At 35.0% G+C, this 19,376-nt stretch overlaps 1 protein-coding gene across 2 annotated transcripts; it reads left to right on the top strand.

Moving 5' to 3' along the window:
- Window positions 1-16,237: 16,237 nt before the first annotated feature.
- LOC107643579 (expansin-A10) lies at window positions 16,238-19,317 on the top strand. Of its 2 annotated transcripts, none has more exons than XM_016347267.3 (4): window positions 16,238-16,378; window positions 16,512-16,663; window positions 17,257-17,569; window positions 18,347-19,317. In XM_016347267.3, exons 2-4 carry the CDS (start codon window positions 16,531-16,533, stop codon window positions 18,651-18,653), a joined length of 753 nt encoding a protein of 250 aa, XP_016202753.1. In that variant the 5' UTR covers window positions 16,238-16,378; window positions 16,512-16,530; the 3' UTR covers window positions 18,654-19,317. The 2 variants fall into 2 exon arrangements, with proteins under 2 accessions (XP_016202753.1, XP_088344072.1); XM_088487946.1 differs by having other exon boundaries at window positions 16,313-16,378; window positions 16,512-16,916; window positions 17,098-17,569.
- Window positions 19,318-19,376: the final 59 nt, after the last annotated feature.

Raw genomic sequence — 19,376 nt, 5'->3', positions numbered from 1 at the left:
AAACCCTTTCCTCACCTCCATCTCCTCCATTTCTTCTTCTTCTAATCCCTTCTTTCTTCTTTTGCTCGAGGATGATCAAACCTTTTAAGTTTGGTGTGGAAAAAGCCCGACTTTTTGTTTTTCCATAACCATTAATGGCACCTAAGGCCAGAGAGACCTCTAGAAAGAGAAAAGGGAAGGCAGTTACTTCCAACTCTAAGTCATGGGAGATGGAGAGATTCATCTCACAAGCCCACCACTAAGAAAAGGATGGAGCAAACAAGAGAGTCCACTCATGGACCTCAACAAGAGCATGAGGAAGTTCCTCATCATGAAATCCCTGAGATGCCTCAAGGGATGCATTTTCCTCCACAAAACTATTGGGAGCAAATTAACACCTCCCTAGGAGAATTAAGTTCCAACATGGGACAACTAAGGGTGGAGTACCAAGAGCATTCCATCCTCCTCCATGAAATTAGAGAAGACCAAAGAGCCATGAGAGAGGAGCAACAAAGGCAAGGAAGAGATATTGAGGAGCTCAAGCATTCAATAAGATCTTCAAGAGGAAAAACTAGCCACCATCACTAAGGTGGACCCGTTCTTTAATTTCCTTGTTCTTTATTTTCTGTTTTTCGTTTCCTATGCCTTATGTTTTATCTATGTTTGTGTCTTTATTACATGATCATTAGCGTCTAGTGTCTATGTCTTAAAGTTATGAATGTCCTATGAATCCATCACCTTTCTTAAATGAAAATTGTTTTAATTGCAAAAGAACAAGAAGTACATGGTTTTGAATTCTATCTTGAAATTAGTTTAATTATTTTGATGTGGTGGCATACCTCTTGTTTTCTGAATGAAATCTTGAACAGTGCATATTTTTTAATTTGCTGTTTATGAATGTTAAAATTGTTGGCTCTTGAAAGAATAAAGAAAAAGGAGAAATGTTATTTGATAATCTGAAAAATCATAAAATTGATTCTTGAAGCAAGAAAAAGCAGTGAACACAAAGCTTGCAAAAAAAAAAGAAAAAAATATGCGAAAAAAAAAGAGAAAGGGAAAGAAAAAGCAAGCAGAAAAAGCCAATAGCCCTTTAAACCAAAAGGCAAGGGTAAAAAAAAAGGATCCAAGGCTTTGAGCATTAATGGATAGGAGGGCCCAAAGGAATAAAATCCTGGCCTAAGCGGCTAAACCAAGCTGTCCCTAACCATGTGCTTGTGGCGTGAAGGTGTCAAGTGAAAAGTTTGAGACTGAGCGGTTAAAGTCGTGGTCCAAAGCAAAAAGAGTGTGCTTAAGAGCTCTGGACACCTCTAACTGGGGACTTTAGCAAAGCTGAGTCACAATCTGAAAAGGTTCACCCAGTTATATGTCTGTGGCATTTATGTGTCCGGTGGTAATACTGGAAAACAAAATGCTTAGGGTCACGACCAAGACTCATAAAGTAGCTGTGTTCAAGAATCAACATACTGAAATAGGAGAATCAATAACACTATCTGAATTCTAAGTTCCTATAGAAGCCAATCATTCTGAACTTCAAAGGATAAAGTGAGATGCCAAAACTATTCAGAAGCAAAAAGGCTACAAGTCCCGCTCATCTAATTGAAACTAATTTTCATTGATAAGTTTGGAATTCATTGTATATTCTCTTCTTTTATCCTATTTTGTTTCCAGTTGCTTGGAGACAAGCAATAATTTAAGTTTGGTATTGTGATGAGTGGATAATTTATACCCTTTTTGACATTATTTTTACATAGTTTTTAGTATGATTTAATTATTTTTTATTATATTTTTATTAGTTTTTATTCAAAAATCACATTTCTGGACTTTACTATGATTTTGTATGTTTTTCTGTGATTTCAGGTATTTTCTGGCTGAAATTGAGGGACCTGAGCAAAAATCTGATTCAGAGGCTGAAGAAGGACTGCAGATGCTGTTGGATTCTGACCTCGCTGCACTCGAAGTAGATTTTCTGGAGCTACATAAGCCCAATTGGTGCACTCTCAATTGCGTTGGAAAGTAGACATCCTGGGATTTCCAGCAATATATAGTAGTCTATACTTTGCTCGAGATTTGATGGCCCAAACTGGCGTTCAAAGTCAGCCTAAAATATCTTGGGGTAAAACGCCCAAATTGGCACCAGAATTGGAGTTAAACGCCCAAACCGGCACCAAAGCTGGCGTTTAACTCCAGGAACAGCCTAAGCACGAAAAAGCTTCAATGCTCAGCCCAAGCACACACCAAGTGGGCCTTGGAAGTAGATTTCTGCACTATCTGCACTTAGTTACTCATTTTCTGTAACCCTAGGCTACTAGTTTAGTATAAAAACTACTTTTAGTGATTTATTTTATGGTCTTTGATCTTTGGAATATCTTTGGATCATTTTGTACACGTTTAGAGGTTGGCCTCACGGCCATGCCTAGACCTTTCACTTATGTATTTTCTACAGTGGAGTTTCTACACCCCATAGATTAAGGTGTGGAGCTCTGTTGTTCTTCATGAATTAATACAAGTACTATTGTTTTTCTATTCAATTCATGCCTACTTCTTCTCTAAGATATTCACTCGCACTTCAACCTGATGAATGTGATGACCCGTGACACTCATCATCATTCTCACTTATGAACGTGTGCCTGACAACCACTTCCGTTCTATCTGCAATAGCTTGAATGTGTATCTCTTGGCCTCCTGGTTCATGATGCATGGTTGCCTCTCCTGACAACAGAGCATTTCATTCCATGAGATCAGAGTCTTCGTGGTATAGGCTAGAACCATTGGCAGCATTCCTGAGATCCAAAAAGTCTAAACCTTGTCTGTGGTATTCCGAGTAGGATCTGGGAAGGGATGACTGTGACGAGCTTCAAACCTGCGAATGTGGGGCACAAGTGGCAGTGTGCAAAAGGACAATGGTCCTATTCCGACGCTAGCGGGAACCGACAGATGATTAGCCCTGGGGTGACAGCGTAGATGGATTTGTTTTCATCCGAGAGGATCATCCAGCTTGCCATGGAAAGAGGTAATGCATGGTTGGTAGAAGGCAATAGGAAAGCAGAGGTTATGAAGCAACAAGGCATCTCTAGACGCTTATCTGAAATTCCTACCTATGAATTACATAAGTATTTCTATCCTATTTTATATTTTATTCATCTTTTAATTATCAAAACCTTATAACCATTTAAATCTGCCTGACTGAGATTTACAAGGATGACCATAGCTTGCTTCAAGCCGACAATCTCCGTGGGATCGACCCTTACTCACGTAAGGTTTATTACTTGGACGACCTAGTGCACTTGCTGGTTAGTTGTGCGGAGTTGTGAAAAAGATTTGAGATTACAATCGTGCGTACCAAGTTGTTGGCGTAGTTGAGATCACAATTTCGTGCACCAGAAACCGAGTTTGCGATTGAGTTGGTGCCTGGAGCAGGACCAATATCGATTGTGCCATACAGAATGTCTCGTTTGGAGTTAACTGAACTTAAATCTCAACTTGAGGTGTTAATGAGCAAGAATTTCATTCGTCTGAGCATTTTACCGTGGGGAGCACCGGTATTACTGGTGAAGAAGAAAGATGGAAGTATGCATCTTTGTGTTGACTACAGGAAACTGAACAAGGTCACGGTAAAGAATAAATACCCACTGCCAAGGATTAACGATCTCATGGATCAGTTACAGGGAGCCGAGGTTTTCTCTAAGATCAATTTGCGATCCGGGTATCACCAGATAAGGGTGAGAGATGAAGACATCCCTAAGACCGCTTTCCGAACTCGTTATGGTCATTACGAGTACACTGTAATGTCTTTTGGGTTGACAAATGTTCCTGCGGTATTGATGGACTACATGAACCGAATCTTCCGTCCATTTCTGGATAAGTTTGTAGTCATCTTCATTGGTGACATACTGATTTATTCCAAGGATAATGAAAAGCATTCGGATCACTTGCGAACTGTGCTCCAAATCTTGAAGGAGAGAAAATTGTACGCCAAGTTATCTAAATGCGAACCCTGAAGAGTGAGGTGAAGTTTCTTGGCCATGTAGTAAGTAAGCAAGGGATAGTTGTAGATCCTTCTAAGGTGGAAGCAGTAATGGGGTGGGGGCGACCATCCTCAGTAACTGAGATAAGGAGTTTTTTGGGCTTAGCTGGCTATTATCAGAAATTCATCAAAGGTTTTTCCCAAATAGCTTTGTCATTGCCAAAGTTAACCTATAAAGATGCGCCGTTTTTCTGGACGTCTAAATGCGAAGAAAGCTTTCAACATTTAAAGCAGAAATTAACTACAGCGCCTGTACTCGTGCTACCTGAACCGAACGAACCATTCGAGGTGTATTGTGACACTTCACTGAAGGGTCTGGGGTGTGTGCTGATGCAATACTGGAATGTGGTAGCGTATGCCTCACGATATTTGAGACCTCATGAAGTTAATTATCCGACACATGACCTGGAGCTTGCTGCGGTTGTGTTTGCGCTATAAGTGTAGAGGCATTACCTTTATGGGGTTAAGTTCCGAGTTTCCTCTGATCACAAGAGCTTGAAATATCTCTTTGATTAGAAAGAGCTTAATATGCGGCAGAGGAGGTGGATGGAGTTACTGAAGGACTATAACTTTGAGCTGAATTACCATCCGGGAAAAGGAAATGTGGTGGCGGATGACTTAAGCCAGAAATTGTTGTGTGTTGCTTGGTTGATGCTCCGAGAAGAGGAATTGTTTAAAGCCTTTGAAAGCCTGAAGTTAGGTGTTCAAGAAGTGTCCGAGACTTTGTGTTTAAGTCAATTGCAAATTTTGAGTGACTTTAAGTCCAAGATCGAAAAAGATCAACAAGATGAGAAGGAATGGAAGGAGCATGGAAATTGGAGCTTTGGAGCATAAGCAGCGACGCGCACGCATGGTGTACGCGTACGCGTGGATGCGCGCTACTAGGGTCGGTACGAAGAAGCCAAAGCTAGAGGCCGGTGCATTCGCGTGGCTGAGCTAGAACCTCATGGACACACACGCGTGCTTTACGTATGCGCGTGGATCGTAAAACCCCAGGTACGCGCACGCGTGCTGTACGCGTACGCGTCGGTGCTAGCACGTGATTTTTAACTGAAATCATGCTAGGAAAATTCACAGAGACTGTGGGGCCCAATCTGAACCAACTCTGGCGCCAAAACACTTAAGAGGACCAAGGGATAAACGGATTCTAATCATTCATTCACACATTGAGATATTTTTAGTTAGTTTTTGGAAGTAACATTTTGTAGAGAGAGAAATTCTAGCTTCTCTCTAGGATTTTACTTCTCAATTTGGAATTCTCTTGGATCCATTGGTGAGATCTTTTGTCAATTCAATTCTACATTGTTTCAAGTTGTAGATCTAATTCTTCTCCTTTCAATTCTAGTTCTTGTTACTGAAGTTACTTGTGGATCTTAGATTTGGAAGTTTGTTACTTTGATTTTCATTAATGCTGGAGGAATTTTATGTTCATTGTTGCCAATTGTGTGATTGTTGTTAATCTCTTGTAGTGGATATCTTTGATTTCAAGTCTATTCTCAATTTTACAATGTTTTTCATCCTTGCTCTCCAAGTGTTTGAGAAAATGTCAACTTTAACTATGGAGTAGACTTTTCATTCTTGGCTTGGGAGTTGAGATATTGGAGACACTTGAATTGTCAATATCCTTTGTTGATTAACAATTGAAAGTTGCTAATTGATTTGCATGTCACTAAAGCTAGACTTTCCTAGGGTTAGACTAGGACTTGTTAACTCAAATTGATCACTTTCACTTGACTTTCCTTCATGGAGATTGTGATGATAGGAAGTCCAATTCTCATTCCTAGCTAAGACTTTTATATTGCTTGATTGCCATTCACACCATTAGCCTGTTCATCTCTTGCATTAAATTCCAAAACACCAATACAACTTTTAACCAATAATGTGCATCTTGGAGCACTCCTAGGGAGAATGACTTGGGAGTAATACTCTCGGTTATTGAATTTAGATTGTGGTGACACAATTTCTTTGTTTGATGTGGAATTGCATGTCGGTCTAGACTATACTCACGATTGGATTTATTGATAAATTCTACGCCGGCATAAAATCTCTCATAATGGATCGACCCTATACACTTGAGCGAATAGAGCGTATACACATCTAGTGAGGGTTTGATTGCTCAATTACATGTTTTCACCTACAATCATCACTTTTCTTGCAAGTTTATAAAATCTTTAATAACTCAATTCAACTGTGGTTTGGCTTGGTTGTAATTAATACCTTTAGCCCTTGTACTTGTATATGTTTTCTTGGAAGTTGATTGGTTTTGACCAAGCAATTTCATTCATTTAGATAGTTGCATTTAGATAGGTTGCATGTAGGTAGCTTACATTGAATAAATGATGATACCCTTATCTCTCTCTTGGTTTAAGCATGTCGTAGGGAGATTTGATGCACCACTATTTGATGGTACATTCTATGCTGAATTTAGGAGATTTTATTACCCTTTTTCCACATTTATTCACTAAAATAGCATGGTTTCATAATTCTCTCCTAAATTGTGCTTAAGAGTGAAAACATGCTTTTTAGGCCCTTAATTGGTTAATTTTAATTCACCTTTGATTCAACTAGATGCCTTGATGTGTTTGTTGAGTGATTTCAGGTTGAAAAGGCTAGGAATGGATCAAAGAAATGAAGAGAAAAGCATGCAAGTGGAGAAATCATGGAAAATCAAGGATTTGGGATGCATTCATCGACGCGCACGCGTAGCAGATGCGCACGCGTGGAATGTGAAGTCGCATGGCGACGCGTACGCGTACATGATGCGTACGCGTGGAACACAAATTGCCAAGCGACTCGTACACGTGACCCAGGCGTACGCATCGACACTCGCACATGACTTCATTAAAGGCAAAACACTGGGGGCGAATTCTGGGCTTTCCAGGCCCAAATCCAACTCACTTCTGAGCCTATTATATGCAGAAATCAAGAGGAGATCAAGAGCTTTAGTTAGAAGTAGTCATAATTGAATTTTGGAGGGAATGCTTTAGTTAGTTTCTAGAGAGAGAAGCTCTCTCTTCCCTTTAGAATTAGGATTAGGTTAGATTAGGATTTCTTAGATCTAGGTTTAATTCATGCTTTGATTTACTTTTTCTTTATCAATTCTTGTTCCTCTACCTTTTCTCTCTCTAGTTTTGTATTTTACTTCTTGTAATTGTTTACTTTGTTATTGATGCACTCTTATTTCTTCTATTTTCTTTTAATGCAATTTTATGTTTGATTCCTTTTATTGTTTAATTGCTTTGTTGTTGTTAATTTCTTGCAATTAGTAGTTGTAGATCTAAATTTCTTTCAATTTTATCTCGCTTTCCTTTTATGCCTTTCAAGTGTTTGACAAAATGCTTGGCTGGGCTTTAGTATAGAATTTTTCTCCTCTTGGCTTTGGTTGAGTAATTGGAGACTCTTGAGTTATCAAACTCCTTTGTTGATTGATAATTGAAAGTTGCTAGTTGACTTGATTTCCACTAACTCTAGTCTTTCCTTAGGAGTTGACTAGGACTTGAGGATTCATGTTGATTTATCCACTTGACTTTCCTTCATAGTTAGAGGTTGACTAAGTGGGAGCAATGGACAATTGATATCACAATTGAGGATGATAATGAGGATAGGACTTCTAGTTCTCATTCCTTGCCAAGAGCTTTCTTAGTTGTTAGTTTACTTCTTTTGCAATATATCTTTCAAGTCTCTTATCAAAACCCCAAAATATACATCTCATAACCAATAACAAGAACACTTTCCTGCTATTCCTTTGAGAGACGACCCGAGGTTTGAATACTTCGGTTATTTTTATAGTGACAACCAAATTTTTGCATGAGAGGATTATTTGTTGGTTTAGAAACTATACTTGCAACGAGATTTCATTTGTGAAATTCTATACCATCAAAAATCCATTCATCAAGATCCAACACACTCATTTACTTGAGTTTGAGCTTCTCGTTCCTCGGCGATAGATGCCAAAGTCCCTAGCTTGGGATAATCCTTCATTTGGTGTGGTCCCTTGCACACGAAGCATCCTCTTTTGGGCACAAAAGCCTTCTTCTTTTCTTCGTACTCTTTCTTTGAAGAGTATTTTCCTTCCTTCTTGGTTGAGAAACTCTTCCCCTTGTCTCTCCCACCTTTAGCAGAACTAGGCTTGGGGGAAGACTTGGGTTTAGAGTCTCCCCTATGATACTCAGTGAGTGATTCTGCCACCATGATGGCCTCATCGACATCCTTAACATTCCTTCTTTGTAGTTCTTGCTTTGCCCAAGGTTGGAGTCCATCAATGAAGAAGAACAATTTATCCTCTGATGCTAAGTTGGGGATTTGAAGCGTGAGAGTAGTGAACTCCTTTACGTAGTCACTAATCATACTCTTGTGCTTCAACTCCCTCAACCTCTTCCTTGCTTCATAAACCACATTCTCAGGGAAGAATTGTCATTTCAACTCCCTTTTGAAATCTTTCCATGTGGCTAAGTTGCAAGTACCTTTTTCCATATCTACGCACTTTCTCCTCCACCACAAAGTAGCATTATCAGAAAGGTAGAGAGCTACAGTGCGTACCTTTATTGTTTCTTCGACCACCCATTGGCCTTCGAAGTACCTCTCCATTTGCCATAGGAAGTTCTCCACCTTGCGAGCGTCCCTTACGCCCTTGAACTCCTTTGACTTGGGGAGATCAATCTTTGTCGTCTCCCTTATAATGGTTGGTCGAGATTTTGTCTCCTCAAACCAAACTCGAACTTCCTCAAATAGCTTTAAGGAATTCTCAAGCTTCTCTTCGATTTGGAGCATGCTTTCTTTGAAAGCATCTAGTTCTCCTAACACGTGAGCCTCGAGAGTCTGCTTATCATGTTCTATCCTTTGAAAACGCTCATCCATAGAGGATAGAACATTTTCCAACACAGAAACTCTCTCTTCTAAGAAGTTAGAGTCCTTACCTCTAGGCTCACTTGAAAAACGGACCTTCTTGCCTTTCCATTGAGAAGGAATAGCATTTCTTCCCCTTTGAGACTCAACATGCTCCATGGTGATACTAGAAGCCATACCCATAAGTGACTTGTGCTCCCTCTCGAACCTTGCTCTGATGCCAAATTTGTCACGGCCTTGGACACACTCCAACGCTACCATGCCGGCACTTGGACTTACTCAACCTCTTGAGTTAAGACCAAGTCAGCATAACCCTCAATATTTAGCAAGAAAGCTAAGAATACAAGAGAACACAAGAGAAATGAAGCTTTGGTGGAAAGAACACTTTATTACTCAAGTGTTTATTACAAATGATTCACACATACACAAACTCTAACTCTCACCCCTATTTATAGCCATCCACCTCCTTAATCGACAGTTAGGATTAAATTTAATCAACGGTCCAGATTAATCATCTAGAACCTTCTTTACAAATATCTATCCTACCACAACTTTCTAAATATTTCTAGATTATTCCATACCACTCTTTATACTTCTATATACATCTACACTCTTCTAGAATACTCTATGACCTTCCAGCGTCTTCTAGAACCTTCTAGGGTATTCCAGGACCTTCTAGGACATTCTAGAATGTTCCAGAACCATCTAAAGCATTCTCAAATACTCCAGAAAACTATACAAACACTGTTAAATTTAACCTTCTAAAATTTACCGTGACAAAGTGCCAACTAAATTAGATATGCACGTTTATTTAACTTGATTGTCATCATTGTTATTTTTTTCCCCTCTTTTGTATGCTTTTCTTAATAGTATCATCATCGTCATTGTTGTCTTGTCTTTTTCTTCTTCTTTTTCTTTTTTTAGCGTCTTCTTCTCTTTAATTTTTTTTCATCATCCTTCATTATTATTATTATCATCGTTGACATCCTTTTCATTTTCTTCTTTGTTTTTTTACATATGTTCAAAAAGTAGAGCACAAAAATTATAGCGTATAACACAAATTTTTAAAAAATTACATGTTTAAAATATTAAAATTCAACCAACAAAATACATATAGTACAAAAGTTTTAATACACAGTATAAAATTTTTTTATGCATATCACAAAAAATTTTTATGTACGGTACAAATTTTTTAAAGACCACAATTGACTTCCTAACCAACAAAATATATTTATAACAAAAAATTATGTACTATGTATAAAAATTTCTGTATTATTAGTAAAAATTTATGTATTATGTGTAAAATTTTTATACTATATTAATAAAATTTTTACTATGTACAAAAATTTATATGATATGTATAAAAATTTATGTGGTATGTCAATAATTTTTTGTGTTCAACAAAAATTTTGTACTAAAAAACAAAAAAAAAAGAAAAATAATAAGGCATATACACGTATTTTTTTTGTTAGACTTGTATCAACGTAATTAGATTTAGCTAAAAAAACACTTATATATATGTAGCATGACCATTTTCTAAATCATTATCAATAATCAACCTCTCATGTATAATAAGTACAACGATAAAAACTTTCAATTGGTCAAAGTCAACTTGTAACACATTTAAATATATTTGATTTTATATTTTTTCATACATATAAATTTGGTTTGTGTATATTCAGAATTTGACCTTTATGTAATAAAAAAATTGCATAACTTTTTACATTAAAATTATTATTCTTTTATAATGTTGTAGGGCGGGCAGGTAAATATTTTCTATTTAGTTATTTAATTATGTATTGGTACATTGGTAAAATTATTTTTAATTCTTACACATATTTTCTAAAAATCTATGTATATAATATTATTTAATATTTGATCTAGAAAAATTAAAATTAGTTGAAAAAATGAGTGATACAGCGATATTGAGATACTTTTAAAATTTGAACTGTATTTAACTAATGAATGGAAATTTAAAAGGATTTACTTTTCTAAAAAAGAAAAAAAATAAATAACTTGTGAGTCAAGGTGATTCGTGAGTCAGTTTGAGTGTGACTAATTAATAATTAATAAACTAATTATTTTATATTTTTATTTTATAATAATAATATATAATTTTATACACATATAATCATATATTTATATTCATATTTGTTAAATATACAATTGTTATTTTTTATTTTTACCATATTTAAATTGCGATATCTTTGATTGTTTTATTGTAAGTTGAATGAATCATGAATTATTATTTTTTTTCAAAGATAAATATTATTTTATTAATATAAAATAAAAGTGTTTCCATAAGGAAGTACAAAAGAATTGGGTATTCCCATTTATCATCAGCTGTGACTGAAAAACTAAGAGCTTAAAGAAGAGTAAAGTAAGAGTAAAGAAAAGTAGCATCTATCAGGTATGGTTCACGAGTTCACGTACTAAATTGCTAGTTTCTTTCACTATCTCTAGTGCTGGGCTTATTACCTTCTCAAAAACACACCGATTCCTCGCTTTCCAAGTGCTCCAACACAGCGCCGCTATGAAGAGGGTCTTTTGTCTATCGTCGAATTGAGCCGCTGCCCAGGATAAGACTCGTTGCCACCAATTGAAAAAAGTTTCTTCTTCTCTCATCCATAGGTCAGGGGTTATTAAGCTTAGGCTCCATATTATTGAAGACAGGGGGCATTGGAACAAAGCATGAGAAATTGATTCAGCCTTCAACATGCATCTTGGACAAGTGGCAGGAGTAGATGCGAACCGGCTGTGAACTTGTTGCAACACCGGAAGCTTTTCATGAAGACTTTTCCATAGAAAAATCTTAATTTTATGTGGTAATTTCAACTTCCAAATGCTATTCCAGACTCTGTTGTGTATGTTCTGGGACCTCAATGAAGTAGGAGAATGAAAGAATCCATAAGCAATTTTGTATCCTGACCCAACTTCATATATACCAGATTTTGTCCAGCACCAATTAACTTCATCCTCCTCCTCTGTTGGTTTGATTGAAAAAATTTTATTGCATATATCAACTGAAAAAATCGACTCAATCAGATTTTTATTCCAACTTCTATCAGGATTTAGTAATGCACTAACGTAATGCACTTGCATATTTGGCGGGATTGTGAGTGCATTTTGAGGGACATTAAGGGGCACTGATGGTGGGAGCCAGGGGTCATGGAAGATGCGAACATTAGTGCCAGAGCCTATTTTCCATAACAAGCCTTTCTCGATCACCTTGCGCCCTTCAAGAACACTTCTCCAACTCCACGACGGTACGCTTCCTATCTCTGCATGTAGGAAATCTGTATATCTGAAATATTTAGCTTTGAGCATTCTTGATATAGTAGAATTAGGGTATTTCATTAGACGCCAACATTGCTTGCCCAATAAAGCCAAATTTTGCGCCCTTAGATCCTTGATCCCCAGCCCTCCATCTTTCTTTGGTCTCGTCATTGTGTCCCATTTAATCCAAACCATTCTTCGTTCTGCGCCTTTTTGACCCCACCAAAATTGCGAGAGCATGCTATGAATCTCAGTCAACAGCGTGTCCGGGAGCTTGAAACAAGAGAGTGTATAAATAGGAATCGCCTCCCCCACCGCTCTCAATAGCGTGTGCCTGCCACCTGATGACAATATACTTCTTTTTCAACCCATAATCCTCTTCTGAACTTTATCCTTGATAGCTCCAAAGGTTGCTTTCTTTGATTTTTGAACTATAGAGGGCAGTCCCAGGTATTTGTCTTGTGCTCCGATATGTTCAATATTTAGTGTCTGAGCAACTGCTAGTCTTGTGTTCTGAGGAGTGTTGTGACTGAAAAAGATAGCCGACATATTCAAATTGACTTTTTGCCCACTAAAACCCTCATAGGTCTCTAGCAATTCTAGAATGCTTTGGCTTGTATTAGGTGCGCTCTTGCAAAAAAGGATTGAATCATCAGCAAACAAAAGGTGATTAATTGTTTGGCATCTCCGATTAACTTGAACTCCTTGAATTAATCTGTTTTGCTCTGCCTTGTGTAGCAAGAAGGAAAGTCCTTCTGCACAAAAAAGAAAGAGATATGGAGATAGGGGGTCACCCTGTCGGATGCCCCTATTTGGCCTAAAATAGCCAAATGGTTGACCTTCCACAACAACAGAGTAAGAAACAGTCGTTACCAATTCCTTAGTCCAATTAATCCATTTAGCATCAAACCCCAGCTTATCCATAATATACCATAAAAAATTCCATTCAACCCTATCATAAGCCTTGCTCATGTCTAGTTTAATAGCCATCTCATGCTCTGCCCCACTTCTCTTATTTTTCAAATAGTGCATACATTCGTGGGCAATTAGAATATTATCTGAAATGAGTCTTCCTTTGAGAAACGCACTCTGATTTGGACTTATAATTTTATTCATAATACCTTGTAATCGGTGCACCATAACTTTAGAAATAATTTTATACATAACTGAAGACAAATTGATCGGTTGTACCTGAGTCATATCACTGGCATCTGGCACCTTTGGAATCAAACAAATTTGAGTATGATTGAAGCTTTTTAAAATTCTGCCACTGTGAAAGAAACTTCTCACTGCCTTAAAAACGTCACCTCCAACTATATCCCAGAAAAAGTGAAAAAACTTAGCTGTAAATCCGTCATCACTAGGAGCACTCTGAGCATGAATACTAAATGTAGCTTTTTTGACCTCGTCCATAGTTATTGGCCTTTGGAGCCTACGGTTCATGGAAGCTGTAACCTTAAAACGTGATAAATCTAATAAAATTATTTATGATAGAAGAAAATATTATATCTATATCTTAATATTTTGATATAAATTTTATAATCATATTTTTATATATGATTTTGATAGATAGGAAAACTGTAGTTAACAAATAGATAATGTATAATAGATAGTTTCTTGATATATAAAATACTTTATCTATATAAAATTATATATTATGTTTATGCATGCTATTTGAGTTAGCTCATAAACTCTCTGTAAAAGAGGTTTGAAGTATTAAAAATTTATTTAGTTTTTTTGAAAGTTTTACTTGTTTGTTTGGCTATTTTTTCTTTCTCTGAATATAAATTTGATTCTACCTTTCAATCTACATTTATCCAAAGCTACAATTTCTAGTTTTTGTGTTTAACTTTTTAGGTTGAACTGAAATTTATTTCTATGTACCGGTTGTATCCTTTATTATTTATATGATAAATTTTGTTGTTTTTTATAATATTATTTCTCTAATACTTTTTCATGCAATTTTTTTATTTTTTTATAAAATTCTTATTATTTTTTATTTATAAAATTCTTTACGGCTATTTTTATTTTTTTGTATGGAATATTTTTTTGTTTTGAATTATAATTTTGTTAATCCTATTAGAGTACTAAAAAGTACTAAGAATACTAAAAAAATATTAAAATTTATTTAAATATCTAAAATAAAATTATAAAATAACATAAAATAATTATTTAAATTCATGTCCTTTTCTATAATTATTCATTTAAAAGTAATTTGAAATAATGTAATTCAAACAATATTTAGTTTACTATAATTCATTTTAAATAAAATTTACGAATCAAATATAAACTACTTACTACCAACTCACTTTTAATCAAAATCAATTTTATACAAACTTCTATTTACAAACGATAAACCAAAAACACACTAATAAATACAGTGATAAATCAAGTTTAATTTTATCAGCCAAACATAAACTTAGTCTCAATCAACTCAATTCAGCTCAATTCATTTTCAATCCTACCTGTGTTTATGTGTTGCAAAGCACAAAGAGGGAAAAAGGGTATTTGCGGCAAATTGGAGATGCTTTGCATGTGCCGTTGGCAGCTTGCTAACCATCCTAGTAAAAACCGCTATGCCCCACATGGATTTTAAAGATTTCCCCCTATGAAAGCAACAAAACCACACGCTTTCCACCAAAAACCACTCTTGTGTCTAACAAGCTATGTTATTCTGGCTATAGTTCGTTTATTTGGCATTTAGTAATTAGTAGAATCTGTGTTAAATATAGTCTTTCGGGCAGTTAAATCTAGTGTTTAGTGGTTATATTAGGTCTCCTATTTCCTTTATTTTACTTGAATTACGAATGTGTATTTGACTTCACGTATCCCTTATCTAGATTTATGTGAGTGATGATTTCAACTGTTACTGTAATTCTATTTATTAAATATTTAACTGTTTGACTTGGGTAGAAATTATTACCACCATCCTTTTTAACTTTTTTTGTTGTTGTTGTAAAATTCGACCTTTAACACCTTTAAAAGGCAAAGTTTATTATCCATCGCTTTAAGAACTTACTGATATATTTTAATCTATTTGAGAATAAAAAAGCAAAACCTTCTAAATTTAGATTAAACACTCAAATTGATTTTAAAAAAATTTTAGATAGAATATTTTTATCTCTTAACAAATTTTTGTACTGAAAATTATTTTTATCGGACTAATTAGCTTCTTTATCATTTTAAAAAGGAATTAATTTATATTATACCAATATTTGTTAAAAACTTAATTGTCTACCTTATAATAAAATTTGTTAGGAACTTATTTATCCGACACACATTAAAAATTTGATTAAAAGCGACAAAAAATAATATATTCAATAAAAATAATTTTTGAGAACTTTTAAATAATAAAATTTTATCAAATTTAGGAACCAAAGTATCCTACATAAAATTCTTTTAAGGATCAATTTGCTTACTCTTGATTTTTTTTATGGCAAAGATATACCAAAATTAAGACTAAGTGCATGTTTGGGCGCCATTATTTTGTTAAAAAAAGATCTTTTTTTATTTTTTAACGTGTTTGGCAAATTTCTAGTAGTAAAAGTAAAAGCACTAGTAAAATAAAAAAAAAAAAATCTTTTTTGAGAAGCTGTAATTTACATCTTTTTTTAAAAGATCTTTTTTCCTTAAAAAAAAGATGTTTTTCATGTAATAAATAAACAAAAAAGTACTTTTATATTGTTATACCCAAACATATTGATTGATAAAAAGACCTTTTTACATGAGATATCCAAACATAAAATTACTTTTACTTCTCTATAAGATCTTTTAAAAAAAGATAACTCGAAAAAAGATCTTTTTTAAAAAGCTCACCCAAACAAGCCCTAAGAGTGGACAATCAATGTGGCAAGAAAGAAACTTCAAAAAGTGGACTCGTTTCAGCCTTCCTTTTGCAATTTGCATCATTACTAAAAAATAATATATGTATTATTTGTATAAATGTTATATTTTTAGTATTAAATTAATTGATAAAAAGATGAGAAATTTTTTTTAATTCTAAAAGTGTGGAAAATAATAACCAACTTATACACCTATATGAATATCTATAGTATGCCCTTGCGGTTTTTGGTCCCAACAGTTATAAAAGCGTTAGTTTAAGTTAGTGAATTTGTGACTGTGGTCCCTGTAGCCACCCCCTTACACCCCAAAAAGGTCTATAAATTAAGTCGCACTTCCCTTCATTATGCTTCACTCAACTACTCATCAACAACACATTTGCCTCTCATTTGTGCCTACTTCCCAATAACCAAAGTAATTGCTTCTTCCAACTCCTCCAAATATTGCTTCTTCATGTGGACTTCTAAAGTGCACATTTTTCCTAGCACAAATAATGTTGCCAAAAGAAAAATGACTAAATTCTTTTTGTTTTAATTTTCTTGCTCAGGTTGTCAACAAGAAAAGAAATGGATCTGATTGGTTTGGTCTTGGTCATCAACCTCGCAATGTTCTCCTCCTCCGTGTACGGCTATGGCGGAGGAGGGTGGATTAACGCACATGCTACCTTCTATGGTGGGAGTGATGCTTCAGGAACAATGGGTATGTATGATGCAGAACCAGCATAAACAACTTTACTCATAATTCATTAATAACGAGTTAAAAATGTGTTTAAAGAAGCTTTCGCAGTCAAATACGTTAGTTTTCGACAATGTATATATATTCTATTATAATTAAGTACAGGAAAAATAATAATTCTATTCCTATTTTCATAATACCATTCTTTTTTTTTTTAATTCATAAAAGATACCATTCAAAAAAATCATGTGAAAATAAACATTATAAAAAAGGAAAAGTATAGGTAACCAACAAGATTTTTGAACAATGTGTAAACAATGTGAATTAATAGGGTTAAAAGAGTAAATTTAATTAATAGCATTAAATTAGGGTATAGTTTATTTTTATTTGATTGGTGGTTGTTCATGTTGTTCAAAATTTTCATTGTTCCCCTAGCACTCCCCTGTAAAAAATGAGAGTGACATTATCATTTTTCTAAGTACAGAATGAGTAGATAGAATGTAGTTATTTTATTACTAGTTTTGCATTAAATTGTGTGGGAGTAGATAGTTGAAGCTTCTTTCTCTCGAGCAAAACCATTTGAGAAATGAATAGTTTCTTTCAAATTACTATTTCAGGTGGGGCGTGTGGGTATGGGAACCTGTATAGTCAAGGTTATGGAACAAACACAGCAGCTTTGAGCACTGCACTGTTCAACAATGGTTTGAGCTGTGGTTCATGCTATGAGATAAGGTGTGTGAATGACCGTAGGTGGTGCCTACCTGGCTCCGTAATGGTAACTGCCACCAATTTCTGCCCTCCAAACAATGCCTTACCCAATAATGCAGGAGGGTGGTGCAACCCTCCCTTGCACCACTTTGATCTTGCTCAGCCTGTTTTCTTGCGCATTGCGCAATACAGAGCTGGAATTGTCCCTGTTTCTTATAGAAGGTAACCTTTAATTTTCTCTTTTGTTTTCTTCGCGTGTTAGTTTGAATATGAGGTTATGTTTAATTGTGGGATAAAAGTTTTCGTAAATAATTCTATTTATAATTTTAGATATATTCATGGTAACTTTTATTCTATTTTTATCTCTTACTATACATACTTTTAATATGGCTCTACTATATGTTAAAATTTAAAACTCTTTAAAGAAAAAAAAATCACATTTTTTCTGTAATTTTTTTTAAAACAAATAACATGTTAATAAAAATAAAGAAAAAGAAAAGAAAAGCCAATGACAAATATCTTCCCATATGCAATTTTCACCGTCAATGTATTCTATGTTAGCATTAGTAAAAAAAGGACCGATTACTTCTCACTTATAACTAGTGAAAGTGTTTTTTTTTATAATAATATGTTTTTGTTTTTGTTTCCTATTTTCTTTTGTTTGAATGCTAAAAGAGGGAAATTATTAATTTTTTTTTATCGAAGATATGAAAATTCGAACCCACAACCTCTTAATTGAATATGGGGAGACTATGCCATTTGAACTATTGTTTATTGGCGAGGGAAATTACTAATTGCTTGTCTATTTTGGAAAAGATAAATCTATAGCCAAATTTACTCTACGGTCAAATATGACGCGAGCGAATTTTCTTCTGTGTTTAAAAATTGATTTTCTTTGATGTATTAATATGTCGTCTTTATAGTTTTTTTAAGTTGGAGTGGGTAAAAACTACTAACATGTGTGTCATAATTTTTTTCTACCTTTTTTGGTTCGAACAGAGTACCCTGCAGGAGAAGGGGAGGAATAAGGTTCACAATCAATGGCCACTCATACTTCAACCTAGTCTTGGTGACAAACGTTGGCGGCGCCGGCGACGTTCATGGCGTGGCCATTAAGGGTTCAAGAACTGGGTGGATGCCAATGTCAAAAAACTGGGGACAGAATTGGCAGAGCAACAACTACCTCAACGGCCAAAGTCTCTCCTTCAAAGTCACCACCAGTGATGGCCGTAGTGTGGTCTCTTACAATGTTGCCCCAGCTGGATGGTCATTTGGCCAAAGCTACACTGGAGCCCAATTCCATTAAGATCTCTTCGATTCGATTCGCAATTTCTGTCACTTTGAAATTTTTGGTACGCTAAAAAAATTTATATCTATGTACCAAAAAAAATCGAAGTGGTAGTTATTAAGTTGATGGTGGTATGTTATAATTTCTTAAATTTAAATGTCCGTAGTAGTATATGACTTAATAGTATACTAGGATATTAGATAGTATGTTACTTGGTTATAGGGACAATTAATTAAGGGATAATTAAGCTATTTGCATTATTGGAGGGGGTTAGAAAATGGGAAGGGCTTATTTTAACTTAGCTCTTCATCATTTTCATTTGACTTGCGTTAAAGTAGGGAATTCCTAATTAAGTGTTAGGAGCTTCCTTGATGATTGGGGGTATTTTATATTTTATAGTGCTGCTAAAAGGAAAGCTAGCAGAATTAAAGTGGTTCATTGGTAAATTGGAAGAGGTGGACTATCTTAATTTCCACCCGCCATTGGTATTGGATCATAGTGCTCTTTGCCCCTTCCATTGGTGGGGTGTTTAGTTACTTCTCAGAAGCATTGTTTTCTTACTAATCCATTGTAATCAGCCCTTATTAGCTGAGTATGTCTTTTTTTTGGCTGTATTAGAGACTCAAAGTGTAAATGTTTCTATTTCTGCATGTAATGGAAAGTTGAAGTAATTTACTAGTAACACCTCTTGTTTTGTTTTGTCTTATTTTAATTTTTGTTATTTTATTTAGAAAAGTAATA

This window comes from Arachis ipaensis, chromosome B5, assembly GCF_059453495.1.
Source record: "Arachis ipaensis isolate K30076 ecotype BB chromosome B5, ASM5945349v1, whole genome shotgun sequence".
NCBI lineage: Eukaryota > Viridiplantae > Streptophyta > Magnoliopsida > Fabales > Fabaceae > Arachis > Arachis ipaensis.
The sequence above is the reverse complement of the archived record's forward strand: the minus strand, read 5'-3'. Positions and strand labels throughout refer to the sequence as shown.